Source organism: Jaculus jaculus, chromosome 1 (genome assembly GCF_020740685.1).
Source record: "Jaculus jaculus isolate mJacJac1 chromosome 1, mJacJac1.mat.Y.cur, whole genome shotgun sequence".
NCBI classification, from domain to species: domain Eukaryota; kingdom Metazoa; phylum Chordata; class Mammalia; order Rodentia; family Dipodidae; genus Jaculus; species Jaculus jaculus.
The window spans coordinates 337,600,436-337,613,138 of NC_059102.1; the positions used below are offsets into that span (position 1 = coordinate 337,600,436).

General features: G+C 39.0%; 1 protein-coding gene across 1 annotated transcript in view; it reads right to left on the reverse strand.

Moving 5' to 3' along the window:
* Window positions 1–12,703, reverse strand: part of Ush2a (usherin) — a 755,222-nt gene that overhangs the window by 574,472 nt on the left and 168,047 nt on the right. Inside the window, exon 14 of the mRNA XM_004672003.2 lies at window positions 3,336–3,499. Coding sequence (XP_004672060.2) covers window positions 3,336–3,499 — 164 coding nt within the window. The remainder of the gene's footprint in view (window positions 1–3,335; window positions 3,500–12,703) is intronic.

Genomic DNA, 12,703 nt, shown 5'->3' on the forward strand with positions numbered 1-12,703 from the left:
TTGTAGGATAAACGCAAGTACCATGTGAAGTCAGCGTGGACCAGGGAAAAAGGTAGGTCCCCTCATAATCCTCCCATAGCCAGCGTCTTCTTATTCCCTATTGCCAACTCCCAGCACTCTTCCTGTGTGTCCACCTTCTGTGAAGGTAAGGGGCATGTCTAATATTTAAAAAGTGGCTAGAGAAATTGCTCAGTGGTTAAAGGTAAAGGTTTACAACTGGTGACCTGGGTTTCCATTCCCCAGTATTCACATAAATCCAGATGCACAAGGTGTTGCATATTTCTGGAGTTAGTTTGTAGTGGCCAGAGGCCCTGGTGCACCTAGGTTCTCTCTATCTACTCTTCATCTTCATAAATACATTAATTAATTAAATAAAAAATTGGAAATGGAGAGATGGCTTAGCGGTTAAGGGGCATGCCTGCAAAGCCCAAGAACCCAGGCTTGATTCGCTTGGTTCCATGTAAACCAAATGCACAAGGTGGCACATGCATCTGGAGTTCGTTTGCAGTGGCTAGAGGCACTGGTGCACCTAATCTCTCTCTCTCTCTCTCTCTCTCTCTCTCTCTCTCTCTCTCTCCCTCTCTGTCTCTAATAAATAAATAAATACAATAAGTCTTTAAAAAATTGTAAACCAGGCATGGAGATGCATCCCTTTACATCTAGTACTTTGGTGGTAAAAGTAGAAGGATCATTTTTGAGTTTGAGGCCTGACTGAGACTACATATTAGACTACATTAGTTCAGGTCAACCTGGACTAGAGCAAGACCCTACCTCAAGAAAACAAAAGAAGCCAGGCATGATGGTGCATGCCTTTAAACCCAGCACTCAGGAGGCAGACATAGGAGAATCTCTGTAAGTTCAAGGCCAGCCTGAGACTACATAGTGAATTGCTGGTCAGCCTGGGTCAGAGTATGTATGTGTCACCTGAGTGTATATGTTTGCATGTGTACATGCACATGATAGTACACATATCACAGCTCGGCTGTAGGGTTAGAGGACGAGCCTAGGGTATTAGTCTTCACCTTACACTGTGTCTGAGACAAGGTTTCTCTTGTTTGCTGCTATGAATGTAAGTCAGCCTGGCCTGTGAGCTGAGTGATTATCCTGATTCAACCTTCCATTTCCATAGATGAATGGTGCATGTGTTACATGTGTTCAAGGGATATGAACTCTTGTCATCAGGCTTGCGCAGCAAGAACTTTTAACCACCAAGACAGTTCCCTAGACCCCATCTAATTTTTTAAAATACTTTATTTATTGATTGGCAAGTGGAGAGATTGAGACAGAGAAAGAATGGGCAGCCCAGGCCCTTCTGCCACTTACAAAAAGTTCCAGATGCACACTGCACTTTGTGTATCTGGCTCTATGTGGGCACTGGGACATCAAACCGAGGTCATTCAACATTTTAGGCAAATACCTTAACACTGAGCCACATCTCAGCCCATCGTATTCTAAAATAAAAACATTTGATGTTATTCTCATGATGTAGGACTTCTAACTGTACAGTGCTGTGCATGTTTTTATGTAGAAACCTGAAACAGTAACAGTCATGAGCCATTAGGTAGGGACATGTTGAATACTAAGCATTACTACTTTAAAATGAAACAACTCCAGAAAAATCCTGGGGAGGAAAAATTAGGAATGTCCAACTTTTTTTTTTTTTAAAGTTGTGACAAATCAGAAACACTTGAGAAGCTAAGAATGTTTCACCCAGAGAAAGAAAGGCAAGATAAAAGTAGGTAGAATTCCAAGAAATGGAAACTAGGTTTCCAGTGACCTGACAATCCTGTTATCCCTGGGGCTGTACATCAGAGGCAAGAATAGAAGCCAAAAGAAGATCAGCTACCAAAATTTCACCGAAGCCAGCATAGGACCCATATAAATGAATCACTAATATCATGCCTTAATCCTATTATAGATCACGATCTAGAATTAGCCAGTGAGAGTTTTATTCTGACATTTATACTGCACACAAATCAGTCATATATCTAGTTGATGAATAACACACATTAATGATGTGGCCAATGAAAACCACATTTCTGCTGAGACTATTTATAAACAGAGGCAGTTGTGACAATCCTTTTCCAAGGGGAAGATGCCCAAGTAAAGCTTTACATTTGCCAAAATGCCAAGGAAGTGATGCAAGGTGGGAGCACTGAAGAGAAACTGCACAGGTACCAGTTCCGATCATGTCTTTCTCGTCTGTGGCTCTACCTCAGAATTTAGTTCAGTTGCTATGGTCCCAACCCCAGTATCTCTCTCTGCCTATCTCTCTCATGTAGATAGCAGAGTGACTACGGGATGATCTATCACAACTTGAATTTCCTAGCATTGTAACTCATGACTGTTTCAAGATATCCCAAGGAGAATATGTTCAGTAAAATACATTGCAGCAGCCACCTTACCACATGATGCCAGCCAGGCATTTCTTAGGAATTTGGGGAAAAGTAAGAATAAATTATCTTGAAGTAAACAAAAGGAACCCATCACCCTGTTATAAAACTGTAGGACTGCAGGTGATTTTGAAGTCAATTTGAGGTACTGAAGTGTTATGAGCAGTCAAAATGAAAATGTAAGTCTTGACTTAATGAAATCAAAAGTGTGACAAAAGAGGCAGAGGCAGGAGAATCATCTGTGTTTAAGACCAGCCAGAGAACATACATAGTGAGTTTCAGGTCAGCCTGGGCTAGAGTGAGACCTTACCTCAACAAAAGAAAAAAATAAGTAAGAAAGGTACACGCACACACACACACATATTTGTTTGTGAGTACATATATTGTATCTATTTGGTTTACATATTTATTAGAAGAAATGAATATGAATTATAGCACTTGCTATGTTGTAAAAATAAAAATACAATTATTAAATGTTAATAAGTCACTAAAGTAAATAATGTTCATAAACTTTGGAGGAATGAAAACTATAAGCCTCAATAAGAAAGAATAAATCCATTTCTTTTAGTGAATTACCTAGGAATGCCTTCGAGTGTTAGGATGATTAAACCTTTTGATTGATCCGGTACTGACCAGAGCTTAAAGATTGTCTCATGTCCTAGATAATTTCTTAGTCTGGGCCAAACATGAAGTTTAATCATCTCATGATTTTGTTTCAATAGACTATTGTAAATTTTCCACTCTGTACATAATTATTCAAACATTTTCATTATTTAATAAAGATAAAAGCATATACATCTTATTTAGCAAAATAAACACATTTTACTCAAATTCTCTGTATTGTAAGCCATTCTGGTGAGATCTAAATGAAGAGAAGTCACAAGACACTCTTCCCTGGGCCCCAATGCTACACACACTAGCAGTAGACTAATGCTCACTTACTTTTGCTGCAGCCCAAGGGATTGAGGACATCTAAGTGGCTTGCATTGGTAATACAGGCATCACACTTAGAACCAGTGACATACTGTTTACAGAAACACTGGCCTGTGACCACATCACAGGTTTCATTTACAGCTCCCGAGAGATGGCAATTACAAGGCTGGCACCTGAAAACAAGACAATACAACAGTATTTATAGTATCTTACTTAATAGTTCATAATGTAAGTTAACACCTATCAATGCCATCATAGATGAAGACTGTTTGTTGTCACTAACATAATGAAAACTATGCTTGAGCTAAACAATCTTTATCAAAATGATTCTCGGGATAAAACCCCTGGAAGACTACTTTTAGCTAACCAACTAGCCACCACAAAAAGCATCTCATTCAGTGTTGAGCAATGGTTCTGTCAGTAAAGTGTTTGTAATGAAAACATGAGGACCTGAGTTCAGACCCCTGACGCTCGCCTGGTAGCCAGGGACTGTGAGGTGGACCTACAGGGCCAGGAAGGTGGACAGAAGAGGATCACGAGGGCCGCCGGCCCATCCAGCCCTGCCTGTGTGCTCTGGGTGCAGTGAGAGCCTGCATCAAGAACGTGGAAGGACTGGGGAGCACCCTGGATGTTGACCCCTGCTTTCATACAAATGCACATGTACCTCCTCATACATGTACCCACACACACATGAACATGCTGACATACAGACATACACAACACACACATACCAATAGGTCAATACAGCTTTATATTGGAGGCGGCATGGTGGTAAAAAAAAAATAAATAAATAAAAACTAAAAGCCCTTGTAATTCCAGCATTTGTTAGATGGAAGCAGGAACATCAGGAGTTCACGGTCATCCTCTGCTACATAGTGAGTTTTAGGTCAGCCCTAGCTACATGAGACCCTGATTCTTCCCTTTCTACCTCCCCTGCAAAAATGTTCTATTCTGTTATTTATTTATTTTTTATCCATGATGGATGCATTGTCTGGTCATCTGAATGCCAACTGTTTAATACAAATAAAAATGTTGTGTACTTACAGCATTTCTACTGTGAGCTAAATATTTAATTTAGTGCACACAAAATTATCTTTTCAATTCACAGACCAGTTACTAAATTCAAACCAAGACTGAGTCACCACTGTTCTTAAAAGCCTTAAATTTTGATATTTAGTTTTTTAAAGTATAAGTTCTGCTAAAATATCTAGGTAGATAGCTGAGAATCACTATGGATGCCTTAATATAGATCATATTTTATTTCCTATTTTGTGCACTGATCTCATTAAACCAGAATGGCTGGAGAACAGAACATAGTTCTCTTTTATGCAGTGATTTTGAGGACTTAAAGATAATTAGAAAACTTCAATTTAAAAGTCCTTTGAAAGCCGGGCATGGTGGTACACGCCTTTAATCCCAGCACTCAGGATGCAGAGGTAAGAGGATGGCTGTGAGTTCTAGGCCACCCTGAGACTACATTGTGAATTCTAGGTCAGCCTGGACAAGTGTGAGACCCAACCTAGAAAAAAAAAGTCCTTCGACTTTCAGTAGACAGCCTGTAGCAAGCCTGTATTTATCTAAATTGTTAAATTCTGTCATTTCCCTTGTACTTTCAATGCTTTAGCTATTCATATTCATAGAATTAGCTGGATTACTATTATGTGACATTCATTTACGAAAACAAAATGTTGGGCTGGAGAGATGGCTTAGTGATTAAACACTTGCCTGTGAAGCCAAAGAACCCTGGTTCAAGGCTTGATTCCCCAGTGCCTATGTAATGCACAAGGTAGCATCTATATCTGGAGTTTGTTTGCAAGGGCTGGAGGCCCTGGTGTGCCCAATCTCTCTCTCTCTCTCTCTCTCTCTCTCTCTCTCTCTCTCTCTCTCTCTCTCTCTGCCTCTTTCTCCTCTGTCTCTCTCAAATAAATAAAAATAAACAAAATTAAAAATAAACTATTTCTTATGCAACCCAAAGAAATGTAGCTGCAGACTATATCAGAGAATGTTCATAGTAAAAGAAAAGTAGATATTTTCTAATAAAAAGTCCTTCATCAAATGTCATCTGTAAGAATAGTACTGCCCCTTAACTGAGATCAGCAGCAAAACTTGTTTCCTTAGAGTGAATTATTCAGATACTTGGCATTGGCCACTGGCACTGATTAGGACAAACACTTTGACACCATAACGATTAGAGTTGCAATAGAGCTGAAGGAGACCAGTTAAGCAGGGACTCTCCACGTGCACATCTAAAGGAATCCTAAGTGGATTTCCCTATGCGTTCTATCACAGAGGCTGGTGGAAAGAGCCACTTCACCCCACTGCAGTCTTTACAGTGTGATCTCTTGGGTAATCATTCAACACCCTTGGAAAGGCTGATAAAAGCTAAGGCTGTCAAATAAGCTGCAAATTTGTTTTATAGAGTAACACACTCTTGAGAATAAATAAAGTACAGTTTCCTCAAAATCCACCCTACATTAGTTTGCCCTTTTTTATGGTCATGATGACAGGACATTTTCCCCTACAAACAATTCTAGTGGTCTTTTATCTAGACACACAGAATCAGAATCCCATCTCAAATAGATGCTTTGTCTAGGCTAAGTGTTAGAGCTGAGGAAAATTATGCACTGAAATTAAAATGAAATTGTAGAAGCAATGAAATATTTGATTTTCTCTTAATTTCATTATATGTTATTACCTAGAGTATATTATTTTGTACATTTTAATGTAACACTGGCTAGTGTGAGCAATAAGAAGTAAGCTTTCCTCAATGCATACATATGTGTATTTATCACTATACCCCTCGTGAGTAATCATCTCTGGAGTTCTCCAGTGTTTCAATTTTTATTACCATTCACTCATGAGACAATCACACTTATTTTACATACATTGCATTTAGCGTAATAGTTTTCAGTCTATAACATTATTCCTTTCATGGATATGGTTCCATTTTCTTCCAGACAACTGCTATATGCATAACTTCAAGTCAGCTGTATCAATATCTGTGGGATAGTAAACCTCAAATGCAAATGGAATAAACAAATTACTTAGAAAATCATCCAATGTTTTGAATAATTAAATGGGTCTATTCCTGATTTTTTAGTTCTTCTCCCAGGCATGGTAATATTGATCATGTTTGGCTTGTTATAACTGATTAATTTCAGTAAGAATATTCCCTATATAAAGTTCATTAGATGGGATTTCTTTTTCTAAAATCTGTAGTTTGTTCCCAGTACAAAGGGCATAGGGAATAATATTGCAATTAAAATTTTAGTGAAATGATTCCTGTAATTTATCAGTCACTTGAATGTAATTTTAAACATTTCCAAGACTCTGCAGCAAATAACCTACAAGTTTGATATCATTTCATAAGTGATCCCTCCTCAGGTGTACCTCCTAAATGAAATATATTTCACGTTTATTAAAACAAAATTATACATAATAAAGGAAAAGACATCTTAAGCTTACAGAGAGCAGCACCAAATGAAGATGAATTATGATATTGATTTTGCCAGGATAAATGGTTTTTGTAATATTAATATAAAGAAACCTTTATTGCACCAGCTCTCCTGGTACAGCCAGAGCATCTCTCACAATCTGTTTAAAATCTTCATTTTTCTTCCTTATGGGAAAACCTCACTTGCTAAATGGATTTCATAAAGAGTCATCTGTCAAGAGTTATATAGATAAACAATTCACGATGCTTATTGACCAGTTCATTATGATAAACAAAACAAGCATAAAACACTGCTCATCTCTGCCAGCCTTCTGCTATTACAGTTCAGTTGGGCCCCAATGCAACTCACTTTTTATCTACTGCAATAAAAAAGAGTTCCTTGGTCTCTGTCTCTTGAGTGACAAATCTCATGTACTTTTCTTTCTTGAGAATTTCTTCCAATTACTCAAACAGATTTTTTTTAAAAAGTGAACTTAATTATTACTTCTGCAGAAACATAGTTGTTAGTTTTGAGAATCTCTTAGAGTATTACAGGATATTGTCAGAAATTTTATCAGAGGGAAAATTGTGACTATAGATCATCAATGGAGAGAGGCCAAGGCATAGCCTTTCTCTGCATGCCTTTCTTCTGTGTTGGATATCAGCTCTTGGATATCACAGTGATATGAATGTTGTCAATAGTCTAATATGTTTGAATACTTAATCTAACACTAGTGGCCCTATTTAGGAGTTGATGGGACCTGTAGGAGATGAAGCTTTTGTTGTTTGTTGTTGTTGTACTCCCCCCCCCCCCTCTCTCTCTCTCTCTGTGTGTGTGTGTGTGTGTATGTGTGTGTTTTAAGTCTGGCCTCACTTGTTATTTCCCTCAATGACGTGCCAGAATCCTGATTCTGCCATGTTTTTCCACCATGATGGAACTCTACTTTCTGGAACAATAAGGAGAAGTAAGTTCTTCCCTCCCATAAATTGCTTCCAGTCAGATGTTTGCTCATAAACTGGTACTAATAAGTAAGGTTACTGCTGTCATGAACATAACCATGAGGATCTTGATATTTTTGAACTGGTTTGTAGGAGAACTATGTAAGAGTTTTGAATTTATAGTTAGAGGGGTCTTATAAAGCTGAAAGCAGAGCTTAATGCTCCATATTTGGGGCAGTTTAAAAGGCCAGAAAGTCAGAAGAAATGAAGAAAATCTGAGCTCTATTCATGAGGTTTCAGAAGGGAAAAAGGACTCTACTGGGAACTCAGTAAGAGGAAGTTTATATGCTATTCAGGAAAAGAATCTGGCTTTAATCTGCACATGTTGTGAGACTGTGAGCAAGGTTGAATTTACATAATTAACTAATGTGTTTGGCCAAGGAAATTTCAAGGCAAGAATACATTGATTCTATGTTATGGATAATCTGGACTGATCTTATTCAGTTCTACAGTGAAAAAGATTAAAACAGCTGAAAGATAGTTAAAATCCAAAGATTTACAGCAAAAAAAAAAAAAAAAAATTGAAGAAATCTAAAGTCCTTAAGGTAAACCCTTACTTGCATTGAAAGAAATCTCCAGATGTGTCAAGATAAGTTCTTAGCTTGTGATGGATTGTGCGCACAGGCGAAAGCCTTGGGCAGCATGGCTAGAGGTGTGGAGCTACCCAAGCTTCTTGGAGTTCAGATGGTTTCATCATGGATCCAAGACCCTGGACATGAAGCTGAAGAAATTAGTGTTTGTGTTGCTGGGTTTTAGTCTTACTTTGGTTCTATCTTTCCTTGCTATGCCCCCATTTCTCCTTTTTGGAAAGAAAATGTTTATTGTATTCCACTATATGCTGTAAACATGTAACTTGGGTTTTGATCTTAACAGGGTTCACAGTTTAGAGTTTGACTTTATTCGCAGATGAAACTTCAGAGATGGTCTTTTGAACAGTGTTGAGAGTGGCCAAAACATTGGGGACCTTTGAGATTTGACTGCATTCATTTTACCTCATAATATAGCCATGGAATTATCAGGGCCAAGGGCACACTGTAACTGTTCAAATGTGATATGCTCCCATTAGACTCATGTGTTTGACATCTTAATTCCCAGTTGGGAGTGTCATTAGAGAAGATTGTGAAAACTTTTGGACATAGATCCTTGCTAAAGAAAAGTCACTAGCGGCTTTAGTCTGATCCTGGTACTTGTTATCTCTCTCCCTCTCTCTGTCTCTCATTCTATCTCTCTCTACTTTCTCTCTGCTAATGTGAGCACATTATGCCAGTTTTATTCTCTTAACATGCTTTCCTTGACAAGATGGACTGTACCCTCTTTAACTGTAAGCCAAATAAACTACTTCCTCCTCCAAGTTGCTTCTGGTCAGTTATGTCCCTGTAATGAGAAATAGTTGACATAGATATCTCAGTGTGACTTAAACATGGACTGACATAAACAACATTCACTGAGGCCTCATTGTGTTCTAAGACTGGAATAAACATTGGTGACATAAAGATGGTTACTGTGTCCAGGAGCTTAGCCTCATGTGTAAAGAACAAAGGGATGGGATGACATGCTAGCCAAAATTTATGCATTGTTTGGGATTATATCGAAGGGAAACCAGTAAGTGTGTGGTTGGGGAGGGATGGAGAAATGAGAACCAGTTGCACATCACCAACTGAAATGTTCTAAATTATACACATCTTTTGAAGGCTGATTAGTTTTGCCTCAACTGGAAAATTCCACCTCTCCTATTGTAGTCATAGTGAAAATGCAGGTGCATCAAAATTCTGCACAAAATTAAGTTTATGCTATGTATATAAGATTGTGTGTTTGTGTGTGCATGTGTGTGTATGTGTGTGTGTGTGTTCACACAGAGAACAAATATATTCTGTGCTGGAACAAATATTTCACCATCTAGACATATTATGAGTATGCAGTGGTTCAAAAGGTCCTCCATAGATTCATGTGTTTCAAATGCTTGGTCTTAAGTTGGTGGCAATTTGGAAAAGTTGTTTTGCCTTTCAGAGGCTGGAACTTGCTGAAAGAGATGTGTTACTACAGGTAGACCTTGAGGTTGATTAGTGAAGCCCATTAGCTTTCCCAGGACAAGTTTGCTATGACTGCTACCTCCCAGCTGATAATAATAAGACATTATGCCCCAGCCACATGCTCTGCCATGCTTCCTACCATTTCTGTGATGAAACCTCCCCTAGAAACAGGAAGCCAAAATATTTACTTTTTTCTTTGAGCATTTTGTTCCAACAATGAGCAGACAACTGTGAACATATACAAATATTTCAAAATATAAAACAATTCAAAATTTGAAACAGTTCTGATCCTCTAATTTCAGAAAGCAGGTATGCAACTTCTAATATCCAATATCTGTCCAAGCAACTCATGGTCTGACCTACTTAGCAGCAAATAACCTGTCGTGATGCTCACACAAGTGCAATAGTGACACACAGCCATGGTGGGGACCCAACTGCACTTGATTCGGCTAACTGATCACCTCAGTGGTATGGGACCCATAGCTGGAGCTGGGAAACAATTCAGAACCATATCCAAACATAAGCCTGCTCTCCATTAACAAACTATCACCAATCACGGGCTACAAGAAGGCCTACACCTATTAAATCCTCTATAAAAAAGTAAGAGTTATCTCATTTGTCTGGTGCTAACTTACTTTCCATTGGAGAATCTGTTTCTCTTTTTCAGATAGAGGTAGATACTACGGAGTGAGCCACCCCATCATACCTCCAAAGGGCCCTGGCTGAAACTAAGAGCAATTGGCGAAACAAGCAAAGGTGTTGTTTTCTTGATGAACCCGGTACCACCACAAGCGTAAAGAGACCAACACAGAGAAAAATCAACTCCTACCAAATCAGAGATCCAGAGCCTCAGAGGTCCCCAACACCTCATCCCTGCAGCAGACCAAAAATGAACCCAACATGGCTCAGGGAAATTTTGCAGAAGAGAGGGCAGAAAGAATGTCAGAGCCACATGTTGGATCATGATATGCAGAGACATTTATCTTACCCATAACTGTGGGCTAACTCCAGAATGTATGACCCATATACCTCAACAAGGAGGGGCTAGAGGGAGGGGATAGGACATGTATGATACTAACAATGGTACCAAATTGGCTGTATTCACTGAGTACAAAACTAATTAATTAAAAAGAACAGAATCATTTAAGTGATACTCAGGCTTACTTTCAAAAGATGAAGACAGACACACCAGGAAAATTATAGAGGAATGGAATACAAAGAAAAGAAAACAGGAAATGAAGGGCACAGAATAACAATTAATCAGAAAGTTCAGAAATTAATTCAGAATAGGTAAGGATGATTGATTAAGTTGAAAAGGTACTCAGAAGACAATGATGATTTAGTTCATTGGGATGGAACAGTGTTCTTTGCAAGTGTATATAGTTATCATTCTAAGATTCTTTTTTAAAATTTTTTTTTTTTTAATTTGAGAGTGACAGAGAGAAAAAGAGACAGAGAGAGAGAGAGAGAGAGAGATTGAGAACAGGCACTCCAGGGCTTCCAGCCACTGCAGACGAACTCCAGATGCGTGCGACCCCTTGTGCATCTGGCTAACGTGGGTCCTGTGGAACCGAGCCTCGAACCAGGGTCCTTAGGCTTCACAGGCAAGTGCTTAACCACTAAGCCATCTCTCCAGCCCCATTCTAAGATTCTTCATGAATAAAGTGTTCAGTCCAAGGTAATTGTATATCTAGTTGCAAACTCCAGATGCATGTGCCACCCTGCATCTGGCTAATGTGGGTCTTGGGGAATCGAACCTGGGTCCTTTGGCTTTGCAGGCAAACTTCTTAACCACTAAGCCATCCCTCCAGCCCAGAGTCTGAAATCTTTGTTAACAGAGAGCCAGGTAGTAAATATTTTTGGATTTGGGCATACCATGATCTCTGCTGTAACTCTACTCGGTTGCTGTTGTTGGGAAGTTGTTGGAAAGAAATGAGCAGGAATGAAGATTACAGGTATGGTGTATGCCCTTTGAGTGTGAACCCCTGAGTCTGGATCCCTGGATCTCATGTAAAGCTGCATGTGGTATCCTGTGTCTCTAATTACAGTGCAATTAAGGTGCAAAGAGAGGTATAATTAGATTTGTCAGCAGGTTTGTGGGCCAGTAAGCCTAGAGTACATGGCAGTGAGTGACAAGGTGGAAGATGAGGACACACACGTCCAAGTTGTCCTCTGACTTCTGACTTACATACATATTCTGTGGCATCTACACGTTTACCCATACTCACACACATGAACATGGCCTGACACATTCTCTCTCTCTGTGTCTCTCACACACACATACACACATGCACACATACAAATCCTCATTACTGGATTTTAATAAAACTTTATTTACATAATCATGTGACAGGCCAGATTTGATCTGTAACATATCTAAGAGTAGTCCTGATAATTTGTAATTATGCTATTTTACTTGGTTACACTGCAGATATAGTTCTGGATTTTGTGATGCCGAGATTATCCCGGATTACCTAAGGATAGCCAGTGTAATCACAAAGAACTTTGTAAAAGGAAGGCAGCAGGGAAAATGTAGGGAGAGAGGCCAGACTCAGAGAAAACAGAAAATACTCCTTTGCTGGCTCTGGCAAAATAGAAGAAAAGAGTCATGTGTTAAAGAATGTAGATGTCTTCCAGGAGCTAGGAGAATCAAGATGGGATATTATAATCTCCAGAGGGAACACAGAGCACAGGTTGGCATCGTGATTTTAGCCACCTGAAACTAATTTAGGACCTCTGACCTCCAGTGTTATAAGATAATAAATTCCTGTTGTTTTAAGACACTAAATTTGTGGTAATTTATTACATTGTCAAAGAAAACTAATACACCCAGTTTAGCAAGAGAGTAGAACTGAACCCTGATGTACTGATGTCCTGCTCAGCACCATGGCTAGCATGTCACAGAGACTATGATG